We start from the raw sequence: 14,334 nt of genomic DNA on the forward strand, positions 1-14,334 counted from the left end.
ACACTGATATTGTATCAATAAATATAAACACATAAAGCATTCTTTTGGTGGACTTTTACATTCAGTATGACACATCGTCAAACTGTTTCTTTTCTGCATTTGCCATATTGTGTTAATATAATTAATTAGTGAGCATGTTCTCCAGGTCACTGTGAGGGATTATTCATGGTGTTGGAAGGTACTATATATAAGCGAAGGACAGTTTAGAGCAAACAACAGCAATACCATGGTATTGTTTATGTACATTTACTGGTCACATGATCAGTGCTGCCAAAGCCTTGGTTTAACTCCTCAGCCTTACTGTTCCCCGCATCAGCATGATACAGACTAACTTTACCAATATCAACACTGAATCTTTCACATTATTAACAAAATCTTTCTTTAACCACCTCCAAATCAGTCATGAGATTTACTGAACTAGGACCTGTTGCAAATGTAAACTTGTTTCGGAAGATGAAATTGCCTCCTTTAAAATGAAAGAGAAAAGATTTCAGAGCTGTCAAAAAAACTCATATTTTTAAATTGAATGAACTTTTCACCTACTTCAAATCTTTGATATTGCATAACCCAAAATTTGTGAGCTGACAATCTTAACAATGGGAATGTAACTGGAAACCTAGTTTACATCCGAAGCTGGTCCAAATTAAACCCCACAACCAATATCTCTCAGATACATTTAATCAAGCACTTGATTGATTGATTGATTGATCGATTAATTTATTGGGTGATTGATTGAATGATTGTGTTTGTTTTTAAAAAAGTGGCATTTTCTGATAGCGATTTCTGGATTTGCATGCCATTATCAGTCACATGATCCCCACACAATAACCAATCACGATTGCCAAAAAAAGGGAAGTCATGTGAGCTTGTCTCTAGAATCTAGTGAATGCATGGGAAATTCTACCATAGAGCTTGTTCTCAATCCAAGTGGAGGGGAGAGCTCGGGGGAGGGGAGCATTATTACAGTCCACAAGGGGCGTGTCCTCTTCGGAGAGTGCGTCGTCGTACAGCAGGGCGTCGGCAGGAGTGGACGCAGCCAGGTCCAGATAATCCTGACATCACAAGAGAGAGAGAGAGTGCACTGTGAGCCTCCCGCCACTAGGAGTGCCTGAACTAATTCAAATTCAATTTTATGCTGGTCAGAAATATAGCCATTCATCTCCACACCATTTGCTGCCACAATACACAAGCATATCTGCCTCTCTGGCTCAATTTGCACCTAAAAGGCCCACTATCAGCGTTCTCTTCCTGGGTTTAGTATCCAAAACAACCACAAAATATTCACAAAGAGCAGTGACAGGTTTTCCTGAAAATCTCTAACCCTGTATCCAGAGCCCAATTCCCCCTCCACATCCCGTGGCCAGCTCTCTGTGCTAACATTTAGTGACGTACTTCGATAATTATGTTAAAACATGCCACATGGGGAACTGTTTACAAACAGACTGTAAAAATCGCACTTTGACTCTAAAATATGCATACTTCAACCAATGTTTCTGACCAGTAAAAAATTGACGCACAATTAGTTAAATCTTGCATAATATAAAAACAACTCAAATTGATTGCACAAAAAAAGTGTTATAATAAAAGTAACCTGACCTTACAGGTTGAAAGCCCTGTGCTACAAGCCAGCTTGAGAAACATGGCATCACCTGGATACAGCTTTTAGGGTGGGGGATGGGGTTTGTGATATGGTACATAGCAGACAGTTGGAATAATGACTCATAATGTTACCTCACCTAAGTACAGCTCAGAGTAGTCAGTGTTTCAATTAGCAAAATAAATTAGCTCAGTGTTCCTCAAAACAAAGACCATTATCATAAGTGGTCCATAGTCAGTTAATGAGCATTATGTTTGGCTGTTGTACGGTTTTTTGAGTGAATGAATGTGTGTGTGTGTGTGTGTGTGTGTGAGTGTGTGTGAGTGTGTATACAGTTATGTGTGTGTGTGTGTGAGTGTGTGTGTGTGTGTGTGTGTGTGTGTGTATACAGTTATATGTGTGTGAGTGTGTGTGTATGTGTGTGTGTGTGTGCTTGCTTGCTCTTACTCTGCTCTTCACCATCATCTTCTCCAGCTCTTTGCTGATCTCGGAGAAAGTTGGCCGTTTGTCTGACTCCTGTTTCCAGCAGCGCAGCATTAAATTATACCTGCGAGACACACAGCACACACAGTGAGGAAGGCACCCCCAGACAACATGGCTGTCTGTACCTCTCATGACCTGTTCCCCTGGCAGCCTGAATACTACAACAGAGAGCCATGTTCAGTACTCTGTGTGTCTCTGATTTCCCTGCTGTAAAATCCAGCTATGCCAGCTTGAAAATTGAGCCGGTCAAGCTGGTCTAGCTGGGTATGAGCTGGTCAACCAGCTACCAGCTGTTTCAAAAAATGGTTTGAGCTGGTCTGAACTAGTCAACCAGCTAAAATCAAGTGAAGCAGGGAGCCATCATCTTAATAGACCAGCATAACCAGCTTTGACCAGTTTGGTCCAGCTAGACACCAGCCACAGAGCAGTTATGACCAGATGGAAATGTTGAAAACACAGCTTAAACCAGTTTAAACCATCTTAAACCAGCTTGTCCAACAATAATACATAATTATTTCTATCTAATAACAATGTCAGTGGATGAACAGCAACTGGCTCAGAATTCACTTAGCAGTACAAACCACCACTCAGAAGAACAACAAGCCAGAACAACCATGAATTCACTGAGAGTTGTTCCTTTGACACTGTCACAATATTATTACATTACATTATTGGCATTTGGCAGACACTCTTATCCAGAGCAACATACAGTTGATTAGACTAAGCAGGAGACAATCCTCCCCTGGAGCAATGCAGGGTTAAGGGCCTTGCTCAAGGGCCCAACGGCTGTGCGGATCTTGTTGTGGCTACACCGGGATTAGAACCACTGTCCTTGCGTGTCCCAGTCATTTACCTTAACCACTACGCTACAGGCCACTACAATAAAAGCGTGTTAGGTGTCACATGCTCTGAGGGAACACACATTTCCTCTGTGCAGTTTTCAGGTCGCTCCATCCGGTAGCCCGTCTTGAGCAGGTTGAAGAGTCGTTCGGGGGCGATGCCGGGGTATGGGTTACCCCCCAGGGTCACTATCTCCCACAGAAGCACCCCAAAAGACCAGCTGGAGGGGAGAAGAAGGAGAGTCCAGTTACAGGATGGAGTGTATGGGTTTCCTTCCATTCTGCTGTGTTTACTCTTTAACTTAACAGCACACAAGCTGGTGTACAGGTCTACCTAATAAAGTGCCCACTGAATATATATCACAGCAGGATATATACTAAAGAAATTAAATGAAAGTTACAATGGCAGTGCCCTGCCTTGGACTCAATCCCATGGCCAGCTCCAGACACCACACTGACACCACACTGACACCACACTGAGACCACACTGACACCACACTGAGACCACACTGACACCACACTGACACCACACTGAGACCACACTGACACCACACTGACACCACACTGAGACCACACTGAGACCACACTGACACCACACTGACACCACACTGAGACCACACTGACACTCAGCACCATCTTTAGAACAGGAGTATATTCAACGTTAAATAACATTATTACTGCAATTGCAGTAACTGTTGTTTGGGAGAGTAAACAGTTACTTACACGTCGCTTTGTGTTGTGTAAATGTGGTCAAACAGAGACTCTATTGCCATCCATTTTACTGGAATGCGACCCTAGCACACACACAAAAGTGAGAAAAAAAGAACAGCCTTTTAAAAAACACATTATCTTACATTTTACCTTACAGTCCTGCATGTTAGAACTAATGATTAAACATACATTTTGAATACAAATCATATCAGTTCTTTAGAGATTTGTGTAATACTTCCATATTCAGTGTTCGCAAAGCCCCCATTGATTAAAAATAATCAGAATAGTCATAAAAAACATTGGCTGAATAGCCTACAGCCCTATGGGCATAGAACAAGACCAAAAATAACCACAGTGTGCTCTATAAACGCAGGAATGGCTGGTCCTATTCTAGAAATCGGTTACAGCTCTTCCAACTGTGTCAGCGGTCACTAGTGTTGTGGTCTATATCTGTCTGCTAGAATTTGACAGCACATTGGAATCCATTTTGAAACCAAGTTGTTTTCAATGTTTAAAGCAAGAGTTTAGAGATTATTTTACCAGGAAGACACTTCAAAATGTTTTCTTTCAACACTGAACTGGGTAGGGTGAGAGGCGACGTTACCTTGCTCCTTTTGACGTAGGAGTCTTCTTCATACACATCCCTGGACAGCCCGAAATCTGAAATCTTCATCTTCCGCCCCTCTGCCACCAGCACGTTCCTCGCTGCCAGGTCACGATGCACGAGCTACAGGGAAATAAAGAACCCGTCCGAATGCTCATCAGCGGCTGGAGATATCAGGCAAAATGAAAGAGCCTCATGTCCGTTTCAATGAAAGATGATCACGGTATAGGCAAGACAGGTCTCTGCTATTACTTTGTAATTCAGACATAACACAATGTTCCAAATGTGTGATTATTACTGCACAATCGATATGTAATAGATATGTATGGGTTTCTGTATGTGTGGTTATTACCAGGTAATATAAGTGTAATAGATATGTACAGGGTTCTATATGTGTGGTTATTACCAGGTAATACACGTTTAATATGCATGTAAATCACCACTCTGGTCCACAGTCCTACCTTCATCTCGGCAAGGTACTGCATGCCGCGGGAGATCTGCCAGGCGAAGGAGATGAGGTCTCCCATGGTCAGCACGCGCTCGTCCGGGTTCTCCAGGTAGCTGGAGTTTCGGTTTCCGTCTCCGCCCATGTAGCTGGGGCCCACCTTCCGGCTCTCCCGCAGGAAGTTCCGCAGCGACCCGTACTTGGCGTACTCCACGATCAGGTACAGGGGGCCTAGTGGGAAGACGGATAATAATTTGTTATTCATTTGATACTTTTATCCAGAGCAACGTACAGTTGATTAGACTAAGCAGGGGATAAACTCCATGGAATAATGCACGGTTAAGGGCCTCGGTCAAGGGCCCAATGGCTGTGCAGATTCTCGTGGTTACAAAGACGCTTGAACCACCCAGCTTCCAGGTCCCCAGTCAAGCACCTTAGCCACTAGGCTACATGTTGCCCCCATGAAGAATGCATTTCACTTTTTAAAAAAGGGTGACATCATTGGACTGATGGTTGATATCCCAGAATCCTCAGTAATCAGGAAACAGAAGAGCTTCTAAGAAGCTCTCTCCTGTCAGCTCACCAAGAACCTCTTAGTGGAGCTTTAATAGCACTCCAAGATGATACACCACATCTAGTTACTCATGCACCAACTCTTTTCTTAGGATATCATTATTATTTTGTAGAGGATTAAATCAAATACCATTGTAAATACAGTAATATTTATCATTGATATTCCATAACACTAAGCTAAACCGTTAAAAGTTAAAAGTGATGTTGATCATGTTGATCTCCAGGACCAATATTCACAAAGCTACTGTATGTTGGAGAAGCACCAACTCTGGGCTCAGAAATGATATCATCAGCATTCCCACAAAAGATGTCCACTGAGCCTGACAGAAGAACGATTAGCTTTCGGGTGAACATGTCCTGTTTCCTGGCAGTGCACTGAGTGCACTTCTCAGCTTTTATGTTTTAAACCTGGTCGCCTATGAACCTCCGCTGTAGCTGAAGTGTGTTTTTCATCGGTCTGAAATCCGCCGTGCCTCCCGTGTTTCGAGAATAATTAACCCAGCGCAGATTAACGAGGTGAAGCGGCAGGGCTGAGGAGCGCTGGTCTGGATGGGGGCAGGTACGTGCGCATGCACTTGATTTATCCACTCCACACCAGCTCAGCTGTTCTCCGCCTCTGCTCCCGGCTATATCTGGGCATAAAGGAGTCTCTGGAATGGAGTGGTGGGCAGTGTGCCAGTCAATTAGCTAATTAACACGAGGCGCGACGGGAACGAGGGGCAGCAGGGTCAGGAGACCAGGGGAGGGGGCAGACTGAGGGGTAAAATGGCCACCACACTCAATAGTACAGTCAGTGTAACACACTCACTGCATTCAGTCTGAAATGTGTTGTGTGAAGTCACATTTAAAACACTGGGTCAATAAACAGACGGTTCACTTTCTGATTACAAAATCACTTCTGAAATGCAGTTTTTCTTTTTTCATTATTATTTCATTTTTATTTTTATTTTTTAAAGGTTATTTTAGCTGACGCTTTCACCCAAAGCGGACAATCCCCCCTTGAGCAATGTGGGGTTAAGGGCCTTGCTGAGGGGCCCGGCAGCCACACTGATTTTATCCTGGCCACACCGGGACTTGAACCACCAACCTTCCAGTCATGCACCTTAGCCACAAGGCTACAGGCTGCCCTGGTAGAGGGATTCATAACCTGGCTCATGTGGCTCATTGTACAAAGCAGAAATCCGACTTCCACAAGCTTCACTAGATTCAGACACAGCCCAACACACAGCAGGCTCTGCGTCAGACTGCTGTAAGCACAATATGTACCACCATGCAGAATGATTACTGCAGCACTCAGAACAGCTTAATGCGATGGGGTTATCTGCTGGAGCATGTATAGTAATAAGGCATTAAGTGGTAGGATGACAGCAAACTTTTAGCGTCCTTCATGGCTTTCCGATAGCTGTCTGGGAAATTGCCACAATAAAAGGTCTAATGAGTGTCCATATGTATCTTAAACCTCCGTTTATGGGCCGCATTAATATCTTGCGGTGGTGAATAGATAATTGCGTTACGACTGCAGACAGCCCACCCCTCAGCGCCAGGGAAGGTCTTACCGTCCTGGCTGCAGGCTCCGTACATCTTGATGACGTGGGGGTGGTTGACCTGCTTCAGCAGGGTGAATTCTGACAGGAGGTCGCGGAGCTCGCTGTGGGAGGCGTTCTCTGTGTGGGAGAGAAGAGGGACAGAGAGCGGGATGTAACACGGCCTTCACCCCATGAGCTCCGGGTTTGAGCCGGATTTCGGGATCCTCCCGGGTCCCCCGCTCTTTACCTTTCAGCATTTTCACCGCGACTGTGGTGTACCCCGCCTTCCCTTTCAGCCGGAACGCCGTCGCCTTGACCACCTTCCCAAACTCCCCTTCTCCCAGGGTTTTTCCAAGTACCAGGTTCTTTCTGGGGAATTCCCACTTTGGATCCTCCTGTGTAAAACAAGCACACAAAGAAAAGCCTTTACCATGTGTTTGACGTAGAATTGTAGTTTGAAGCCATTACCATGTGTTCGATACAGAATTGTAGTTTGAAGCCATTACCATGTGTTCGATGTAGGATTGCAGTTTGAAGCCTTTACCATGTGTTTGATGTAGAATTGCAGTTTGAAGCCTTTACCATGTGTTTGATGTAGAATTGCAGTTTGAAGCCTTTACCATGTGTTTGATGTAGTATTGCTGTTTGAAGCCTTTACCATGTGTTTGATGTAGTATTGTAGTTAACTGTAGTACATAGTGCATAGGAGGGCAGGGAGCGGCGGGGTCTCACAGGTATTTTGAAGGTGTCGATGGCCACTTGGTTCTCCATGGAGTCGAGCGAGGGCCGGCGGACGTTGTTGGCGGAGTAGCTGATGGGGTAGGCCTGGGCGGGGCGGCGGAAGGTCATCTCGGCCGAGGCGATGGGGGGCTTGGGGGCGCTCTTGTGGTAGCGGTGGATGAAGTAGGAGGACAGAAGCACGGACACGATGAAGGACAGCAGCACGGCCGTGGCGATGATCGTCTTGCACATGTCGTCACACAGTTGCTCTGCAACAGACGGACAGACCTTAACAAGACTCATATTACTGGTTACTGTATTTTAGAGCTAAAGTGTGTTAGTATGTTTCAAAAAGAAGAGAAAGGGATCTAGTTAAGGGTTGAGGATGATCAGAATTTGTGGATTATGAATTTGTAGATTATGAATTTGTAGATTATGAATTTATGGATGTTGAATTCACGGATTATGAATTTGTGGATTATTAATTGATGGATGATGAATGGATTCATAATGAATTGCTGGATGATGCAATGATGGAATATTGTTGTTCAAAGATGTCACCCTCCCTGCCTGGGCATCATTGTCAGCAGTTTATCAGCCCATTGAGCCCCTGAATCCCAGAATCCCATTTCAGGCAGGGCGAGAACGGCAAGGGGGCGTGCCTGCGCAGAGGCCGATGGACAGAGGTCAGAGGTCACGCACCTTCGACGTCGGTCTTCTCACAGGTGCAGCGGTCGCTGTCGCACGAGCAGGTCCCGTGGCCAGCCTTTATGCCCGTCAGGCCCTGCTCATGCCCCCCAACGATGGGCACCACTGCAGGAGCGAGAAGGACGGCTTAGATAGAGAACATGAGAAGCCCTGTACCAGCTCTGAATACAGGTGCTGAGTGGGCTCATTTTCGCCCCAGCCTCTGTAGCTGTATAAGACATAACATAAAAGGAAAAATACTATATATTTTCATTTTTATCTAAGATTTTTTTGTGGGTGATTCTGATTGTACTTTCCCATTTCACTTCACACAAAGTGTCAAAATGTTTTTATTACATAGACATCTGTCTCGGGTTGAAATGCTGCGGTCAATTTGCCCCAAAATATAAAATGCTTAATAAAATTTCAACATAATGGGAGCGTTATAAATCGAGTGAATTCACAACATTTGCCACCAAAAAAGGTTCCATTATTAAAGTCTTCAGATGAAATGAACTTTCCTAGCACCTTGACTCACACTTCAGGGCCATAAAGTGTACTGACTAAGTTTACAAAAGTTTAGAAAAGGTAGAGTTCTCACCAGTGCAGTCCTGAGGGCATATTCCTGGGTCTTTGTTTTCGATGACATCACAGTGACCATCTGGGCATGTCCTGAGGTCAGGAGAACAGGTGGAGTAGTTTCTCGATATTCCTTTGGAGTAGCATAAACATACATATGAGATATCAGTCCCCACAAAACTCATGTACACATAACACAAAATCAAGAAACTTGAAAAGAAAGTTACTTGGAATTTTCCAAATGGCAATGACATAAAAACAAACACATTAAAAGCATTTAAAGCTTAATATAGTATGAAAATTACTTCAATGGTGAACCGATACAAGCAAACCCCCCCCACACTGCAGCCAAATTAGAGACCACAAAAATGGTGGAGAGTTGGTACTTGGTCAAAAGTGAGATTCCCTAACAGGCCGCAGGGGGTTGTGGGAAATGTATGCCCTGAGGGCCACAGAGGGGTTGAGGTCTGTTTAGGAAGTGAGGAGGGAGCTGAACCTTTCTCCAGGCCCTGTCTCCACTGGCAGCGTCCGGTCGGGGTGCCCAGGCCGGCTGCCGTCTCACACTTCCTGCGGTCCTTCCACTCGGCACAGTACTGTGGGTACCGCTCGTCCGAGTCCTCCTTATCCGCTGCAGCACAAACACACATCAAACGCCCCTGTAGAGCTGCCGTACATCTGCGCAAAAAACTCACTATGACCACAACGCGACCGCAAAAGGACCAGAGCAATTAGCACAAAGCTATGATGCTGCTTTACACAATTAATATAAAGTGTTCTGAAACGATAGAAAGTGGTGAGTGGCAACTAATACATGTAATTAATAATACACAGATTAAAGTGTAATGAAACACCTTTCTTAGTTTGCTGAGAAACGCCATTGGACATTTAAAGGTACAATAGGTCATTTTGGACTCCTTGTGGTTAAGTGAGGAATTACAGCAACACCCTCAAAACAATGTTTATCTTTCCCACAGTCTATGAATATAACGTGTAATATAAAGCGTTATTTTACAGTTCAGTGTTCTCATGCACTGTTTTGGAAAGCTGTTGTAGTAAGAAAGTGTTCGAACAGGTGATTTTATCAAATGTTGACTTTAGTGTGCTACACAACACTATTTATATTTTTTATGTCTTTTTGAAGTTTTCACTTTAACTAGTCAACTATATTATGAGCAAGCAGCTTATTTGGCTATATAACTATGGTATGATAGTCTGCCACAAACGATGCAACTGTAACTTACAGTTTCAGACAAATAAAGGGTTAGCTAAACACAAATAATTGAAGATGTGAAGAGATAAAAGGAATGTGCAGCTGCCCAAATTGAACTCCAGACAAGTAATCACTGAAACTCTGTATACTATTGCTCATTATCCAAGCAAAGAATACATATCTAGTTATAAAACCATGGCAGTTTGTTATCGGTAGCAACAAGCAAATTAGCTATTAGTTAGCCTGCCGAATTTACGTTACATTACATTTGTTTCATAACTAGATATGTAGTCTTTGCTTGGGTAATAAGCAGTAGTATACAGAGTTACAGTGATCGCTTGTCTGGAGCGCAATTTACGCAGCTACACGCAAACAATCAAAATAAGCCGCCACGCCATTGGCTGTGGCAATTAGAGCTAATTTTCAACCAATGAGCTTGAATTATAACGATAGGAAGGGATTTACAATGGTCTTGTAACAATGTTTTAACACAAAACTCTTACCTATTGTACCTTTAAAGCGCAAATGAAATGGCCACCTAGAGAATGACCAAGCACTCTCAACCACAATCGTTGGAGTGGAGGGACGGGAATGGGGCTTACAGGAACAGGATGTGTGTGATTAGAGACTTACACTCAGTGGAACAGGATGTGTGTGATTAGAGACTTACGCTCAGAGTGGAACAGGATGTGTGTGATTAGAGACTTACACTCAGAGTAGAACAGGATGTGTGTGATTAGAGACTTACAATCAGAGTGGAACAGGATGTGTGTGATTAGAGACTTACACTCAGTGGAACGGGATGTGTGTGATTAGAGACTTACAGTCAGAGTGGAACAGGATGTGTGTGTTTAGAGACTTACACTCAGTGGAACGGCATGTGTGTGATTAGAGACTTACAGTCAGAGTAGAACAGGATGTGTGTGATTAGAGACTTACAGTCAGAGTAGAACAGGATGTGTGTGATTAGAGACTTACACTCAGTGGAACAGGATGTGTGTGATTAGACTTACACTCAGAGTGGAACAGGATGTGTGTGTTTAGAGACTTACAGCCAGAGTAGAACAGGATGTGTGTGATTAGAGACTTACACTCAGTGGAACAGGATGTGTGTGATTAGAGACTTACACTCAGTGGAACAGGATGTGTGTGATTAGAAACTTACACTCAGAGTGGAACAGGATGTGTGTGATTAGAGAGTGACTTACGCTCAGAGTGGAACAGGACGAGCAGCTGCGTCTGGGCCTGCTGCTGTGTGCGTTTCTCCTGGACGGTCACCGTGTACAGGAGGTCCTGGCACTCTGCCCTCCTCAGGGCATCAGTGCGGTTGAGGTACACCACCCCCAGCACCTCGGAGGGGCTCTGCTCCACCCCCAGCGCCCCGTAGCACCAGCGCCCCGAGCCCGACAGGTTCCGGTCCGCCGGCGTCAGGCTGTACGTCAGGTTAATGCCCTGGAACTGCAGGCAGTCCTCCACACACAGCTGGCCTACCTGCACACATGCACCACAAAGTCACAATGTGCTCCTCTACCTGGCCTACCGGCACACACACACACACACACACACACACCACAAAGTCACAATGTGCTCCTCTACCTGGCCTACCGGCACACACACACACACACCACAAAGTCACAATGTGCTCCTATACCTGGCTTACCGGCACACGCACAACACCCACACACACTCACACACACACACACACACACACACACACACACACACACACACACACTCATACACACACATACACACACACACACACCACAGTGACAATGTGTTCCTACACCACTCTGAGCAAGAATGTTCCCTCGCATCTTAATGTGTAAAATCTTCCTTGTGGAAGAAGAGCATTGACCGTTTTGACTGGATAGAAAGAGCTCTGTGACACTCTGGTGACAGTGTTCAGCGCTGGCTGTGACACTCTGGTGACAGTGTTCAGTGCTGGCTGTGACACTCTGGTGGCAGTGTTCAGTGCTGGCTGTGACACTCTGTGGCAGTGTTCAGCGCTGGCTGTGACACTCTGGTGGCAGTGGCAGTGTTCAGGGTTGGCTGTGACACTCTGGTGACAGTGTTCAGTGCTGGCTGTGACACTCTGGTGGCAGTGTTCAGTGCTGGCTGTGACACTCTGTGGCAGTGTTCAGCGCTGGCTGTGACACTCTGGTGGCAGTGGCAGTGTTCAGGGTTGGCTGTGACACTCTGGTGACAGTGACAGTGTTCAGCGCTGGCTGTGACACTCTGGTGACAGTGTTCAGCGCTGGCTGTGACACTCTGGTGACAGTGTTCAGCGCTGGCTGTGACACTCTGGTGGCAGTGTTCAGCGCTGGCTGTGACACTCTGGTGACAGTGTTCAGCGCTGGCTGTGACACTCTGGTGACAGTGACAGTGTTCAGCGCTGGCTGTGGCTCTCTAAAGGCAGTGTTCAGCGCTGGTACCCGTGAGAAGGCGCTGGCTCTTCGGGACACACTGAAGTGGTAGGTGCGGTTGCTGAAGGAGATGGTGACGGGCAGGATGGTGACGTTGAACCGGAGCACGACTGTCCCCCCCGGGCCGTGGAAGGTGGTGTCGTTCACCAGGTACTCCACCTGGACCGATCGCTTCTCCGTCACCAGCAGATCTCTGGTCAGGTTCAGCCCTGGAACCCGCAATTTATTCATATTAGGACTGCAAAAATGCTCATTATGATGCATTGGTCTTAAGGTGGCGATTCAACTGCATCAATTTATCATGTTAGAATCAAATATAATTGATTAGAATAGCAATTTCAGTAATAAACTTAAACTTGGCACATCTTGAAAATAAATGTGTGAAAGCTTTAGGTATTGTTTTTTACCTATATGCCACTGAGTAAGTCAGTTAATCCCGTCACATTTCTGTATTCAATGTCTTTTTAAACATAACTGTACATTGAAATAGATTGAAGCATATTAAAAAATTGAGTGAAATCATGGTGATGAGAGATGAATTGATTTATTTCCTAAAGAATCGTCATCAAATAGAATCATGAGGTCAAAGATTTACACCAATTATTAATAGTAGCAAAGTGGACTGGTGTTGATACGTTCACGCTCATAAAAACGTTCAATGTCCTATGCGTGTGCCCACTCACACACACACACACACACACTCCATAGTGTCCAAGTTTGTCTGACACATTCAAATGCTGTCCTATAGCTGAATGTTGAGGAAATACTGACACTGGTAATGGCAGCCATCTTGTTTAAACTCCCCTTAGGAGTGAAGACGCTGGAACAGGATATTGGAATGGCAGCCATCTTGTTTAAACTCCCTTTAGAAGTGAAGAGGCTGGAACAGGATATTGGAATGGCAGCCATCTTGTTTAAGCTCCCTTTAGGAGTGAAGATGCTGGAACAGGATATTGGAATGGCAGCCATCTTGTTTAAGCTCCATTTAGGAGTGAAGACGCTGGAACAGGATATTGGAATGGCAGCCATCTTGTTTAAGCTCCATTTAGGAGTGAAGTCGCTGGAACAGGATATTGGAATGGCAGCCATCTTGTTTAAGCTCCCTTTAGGAGTGAAGACGCTGGAACAGGATATTGGAATGGCAGCCATCTTGTTTAAGCTCCCTTTAGGAGTGAAGACGCTGGAACAGGATATTGGAATGGCAGCCATCTTGTTTAAGCTCCCTTTAGGAGTGAAGACGCTGGAACAGGATACTGGACTGGCAGATAGCAGGCGTGTGGGCGTCCGCGGCTCGGTCTACAGATTGCAGGCGTGTGGGCGTGTGGGCGTGTGGGCGTCCGCGGCTCGGTCTACTCACGGTACTCGTGGACGGTGCCGCGCACGTTCCCGAAGATGGCCTTCTCCTCCCTGAACGAGTGCATGACGTCGAAATTATCTCTCACCCACGGGTCCTGCGTCAGCATCTGTCCCACAAACTTGTTGTGAGTCTGGTCTTTCGGGTATATGGGCGTGGTGTCTCTGTCAAACACCAACAGGCTGCCGAACAGGGTGTTCTGAAATATGAAGCAGGTAGATCGCTATTAGAGATTTAAAGACAACGCAAACTGTATCTGACACAATTAAATACGAGGCACCAAACCAGCCAGTGTTCATTCACATCCTCAACCTCCACATGCCGACTGTTTGAACTTATTGCTATATATAAATATTGCATTTGGGTGTTAAACGATTAAATGGGCTTGGTGTCGTAATCTGGCAGTACTGATGACCATGTTAAAATGATAGATTTAAGGTGTGAAGTCACAAATATGTGATTAGAATGTTCTTAACTGAACATTCTAATGCTGATGAAATGATCACAACTGACGTGTGTTCAAAACAGCAAACGTTCACGCCGGATTTTGGAGCAAACATTTACCGTTTAACAATTTAAA

The 14,334-nt window shown here is 45.1% G+C and overlaps 1 protein-coding gene across 1 annotated transcript in view; it reads right to left on the reverse strand.

Annotated features, from left to right (window-relative positions):
- ret (ret proto-oncogene receptor tyrosine kinase) overlaps nucleotides 1-14,334 on the reverse strand; it is a 44,071-nt gene that overhangs the window by 1,363 nt on the left and 28,374 nt on the right. Inside the window, exons 5-19 of the mRNA XM_061228367.1 lie at nucleotides 13,758-13,953; nucleotides 12,410-12,609; nucleotides 11,183-11,465; nucleotides 9,261-9,392; nucleotides 8,787-8,897; nucleotides 8,201-8,311; nucleotides 7,511-7,767; nucleotides 7,026-7,173; nucleotides 6,809-6,916; nucleotides 4,696-4,910; nucleotides 4,235-4,357; nucleotides 3,643-3,713; nucleotides 3,003-3,140; nucleotides 2,045-2,144; nucleotides 905-1,052 (exon numbers count right to left, since the gene is read on the reverse strand). Of these exons, the coding sequence (XP_061084351.1) occupies nucleotides 905-1,052; nucleotides 2,045-2,144; nucleotides 3,003-3,140; nucleotides 3,643-3,713; nucleotides 4,235-4,357; nucleotides 4,696-4,910; nucleotides 6,809-6,916; nucleotides 7,026-7,173; nucleotides 7,511-7,767; nucleotides 8,201-8,311; nucleotides 8,787-8,897; nucleotides 9,261-9,392; nucleotides 11,183-11,465; nucleotides 12,410-12,609; nucleotides 13,758-13,953 (2,341 nt within the window). The remainder of the gene's footprint in view (nucleotides 1-904; nucleotides 1,053-2,044; nucleotides 2,145-3,002; nucleotides 3,141-3,642; nucleotides 3,714-4,234; nucleotides 4,358-4,695; nucleotides 4,911-6,808; nucleotides 6,917-7,025; nucleotides 7,174-7,510; nucleotides 7,768-8,200; nucleotides 8,312-8,786; nucleotides 8,898-9,260; nucleotides 9,393-11,182; nucleotides 11,466-12,409; nucleotides 12,610-13,757; nucleotides 13,954-14,334) is intronic.

The sequence above is a fragment of the Conger conger genome, chromosome 18, assembly GCF_963514075.1.
Source record: "Conger conger chromosome 18, fConCon1.1, whole genome shotgun sequence".
NCBI lineage: Eukaryota > Metazoa > Chordata > Actinopteri > Anguilliformes > Congridae > Conger > Conger conger.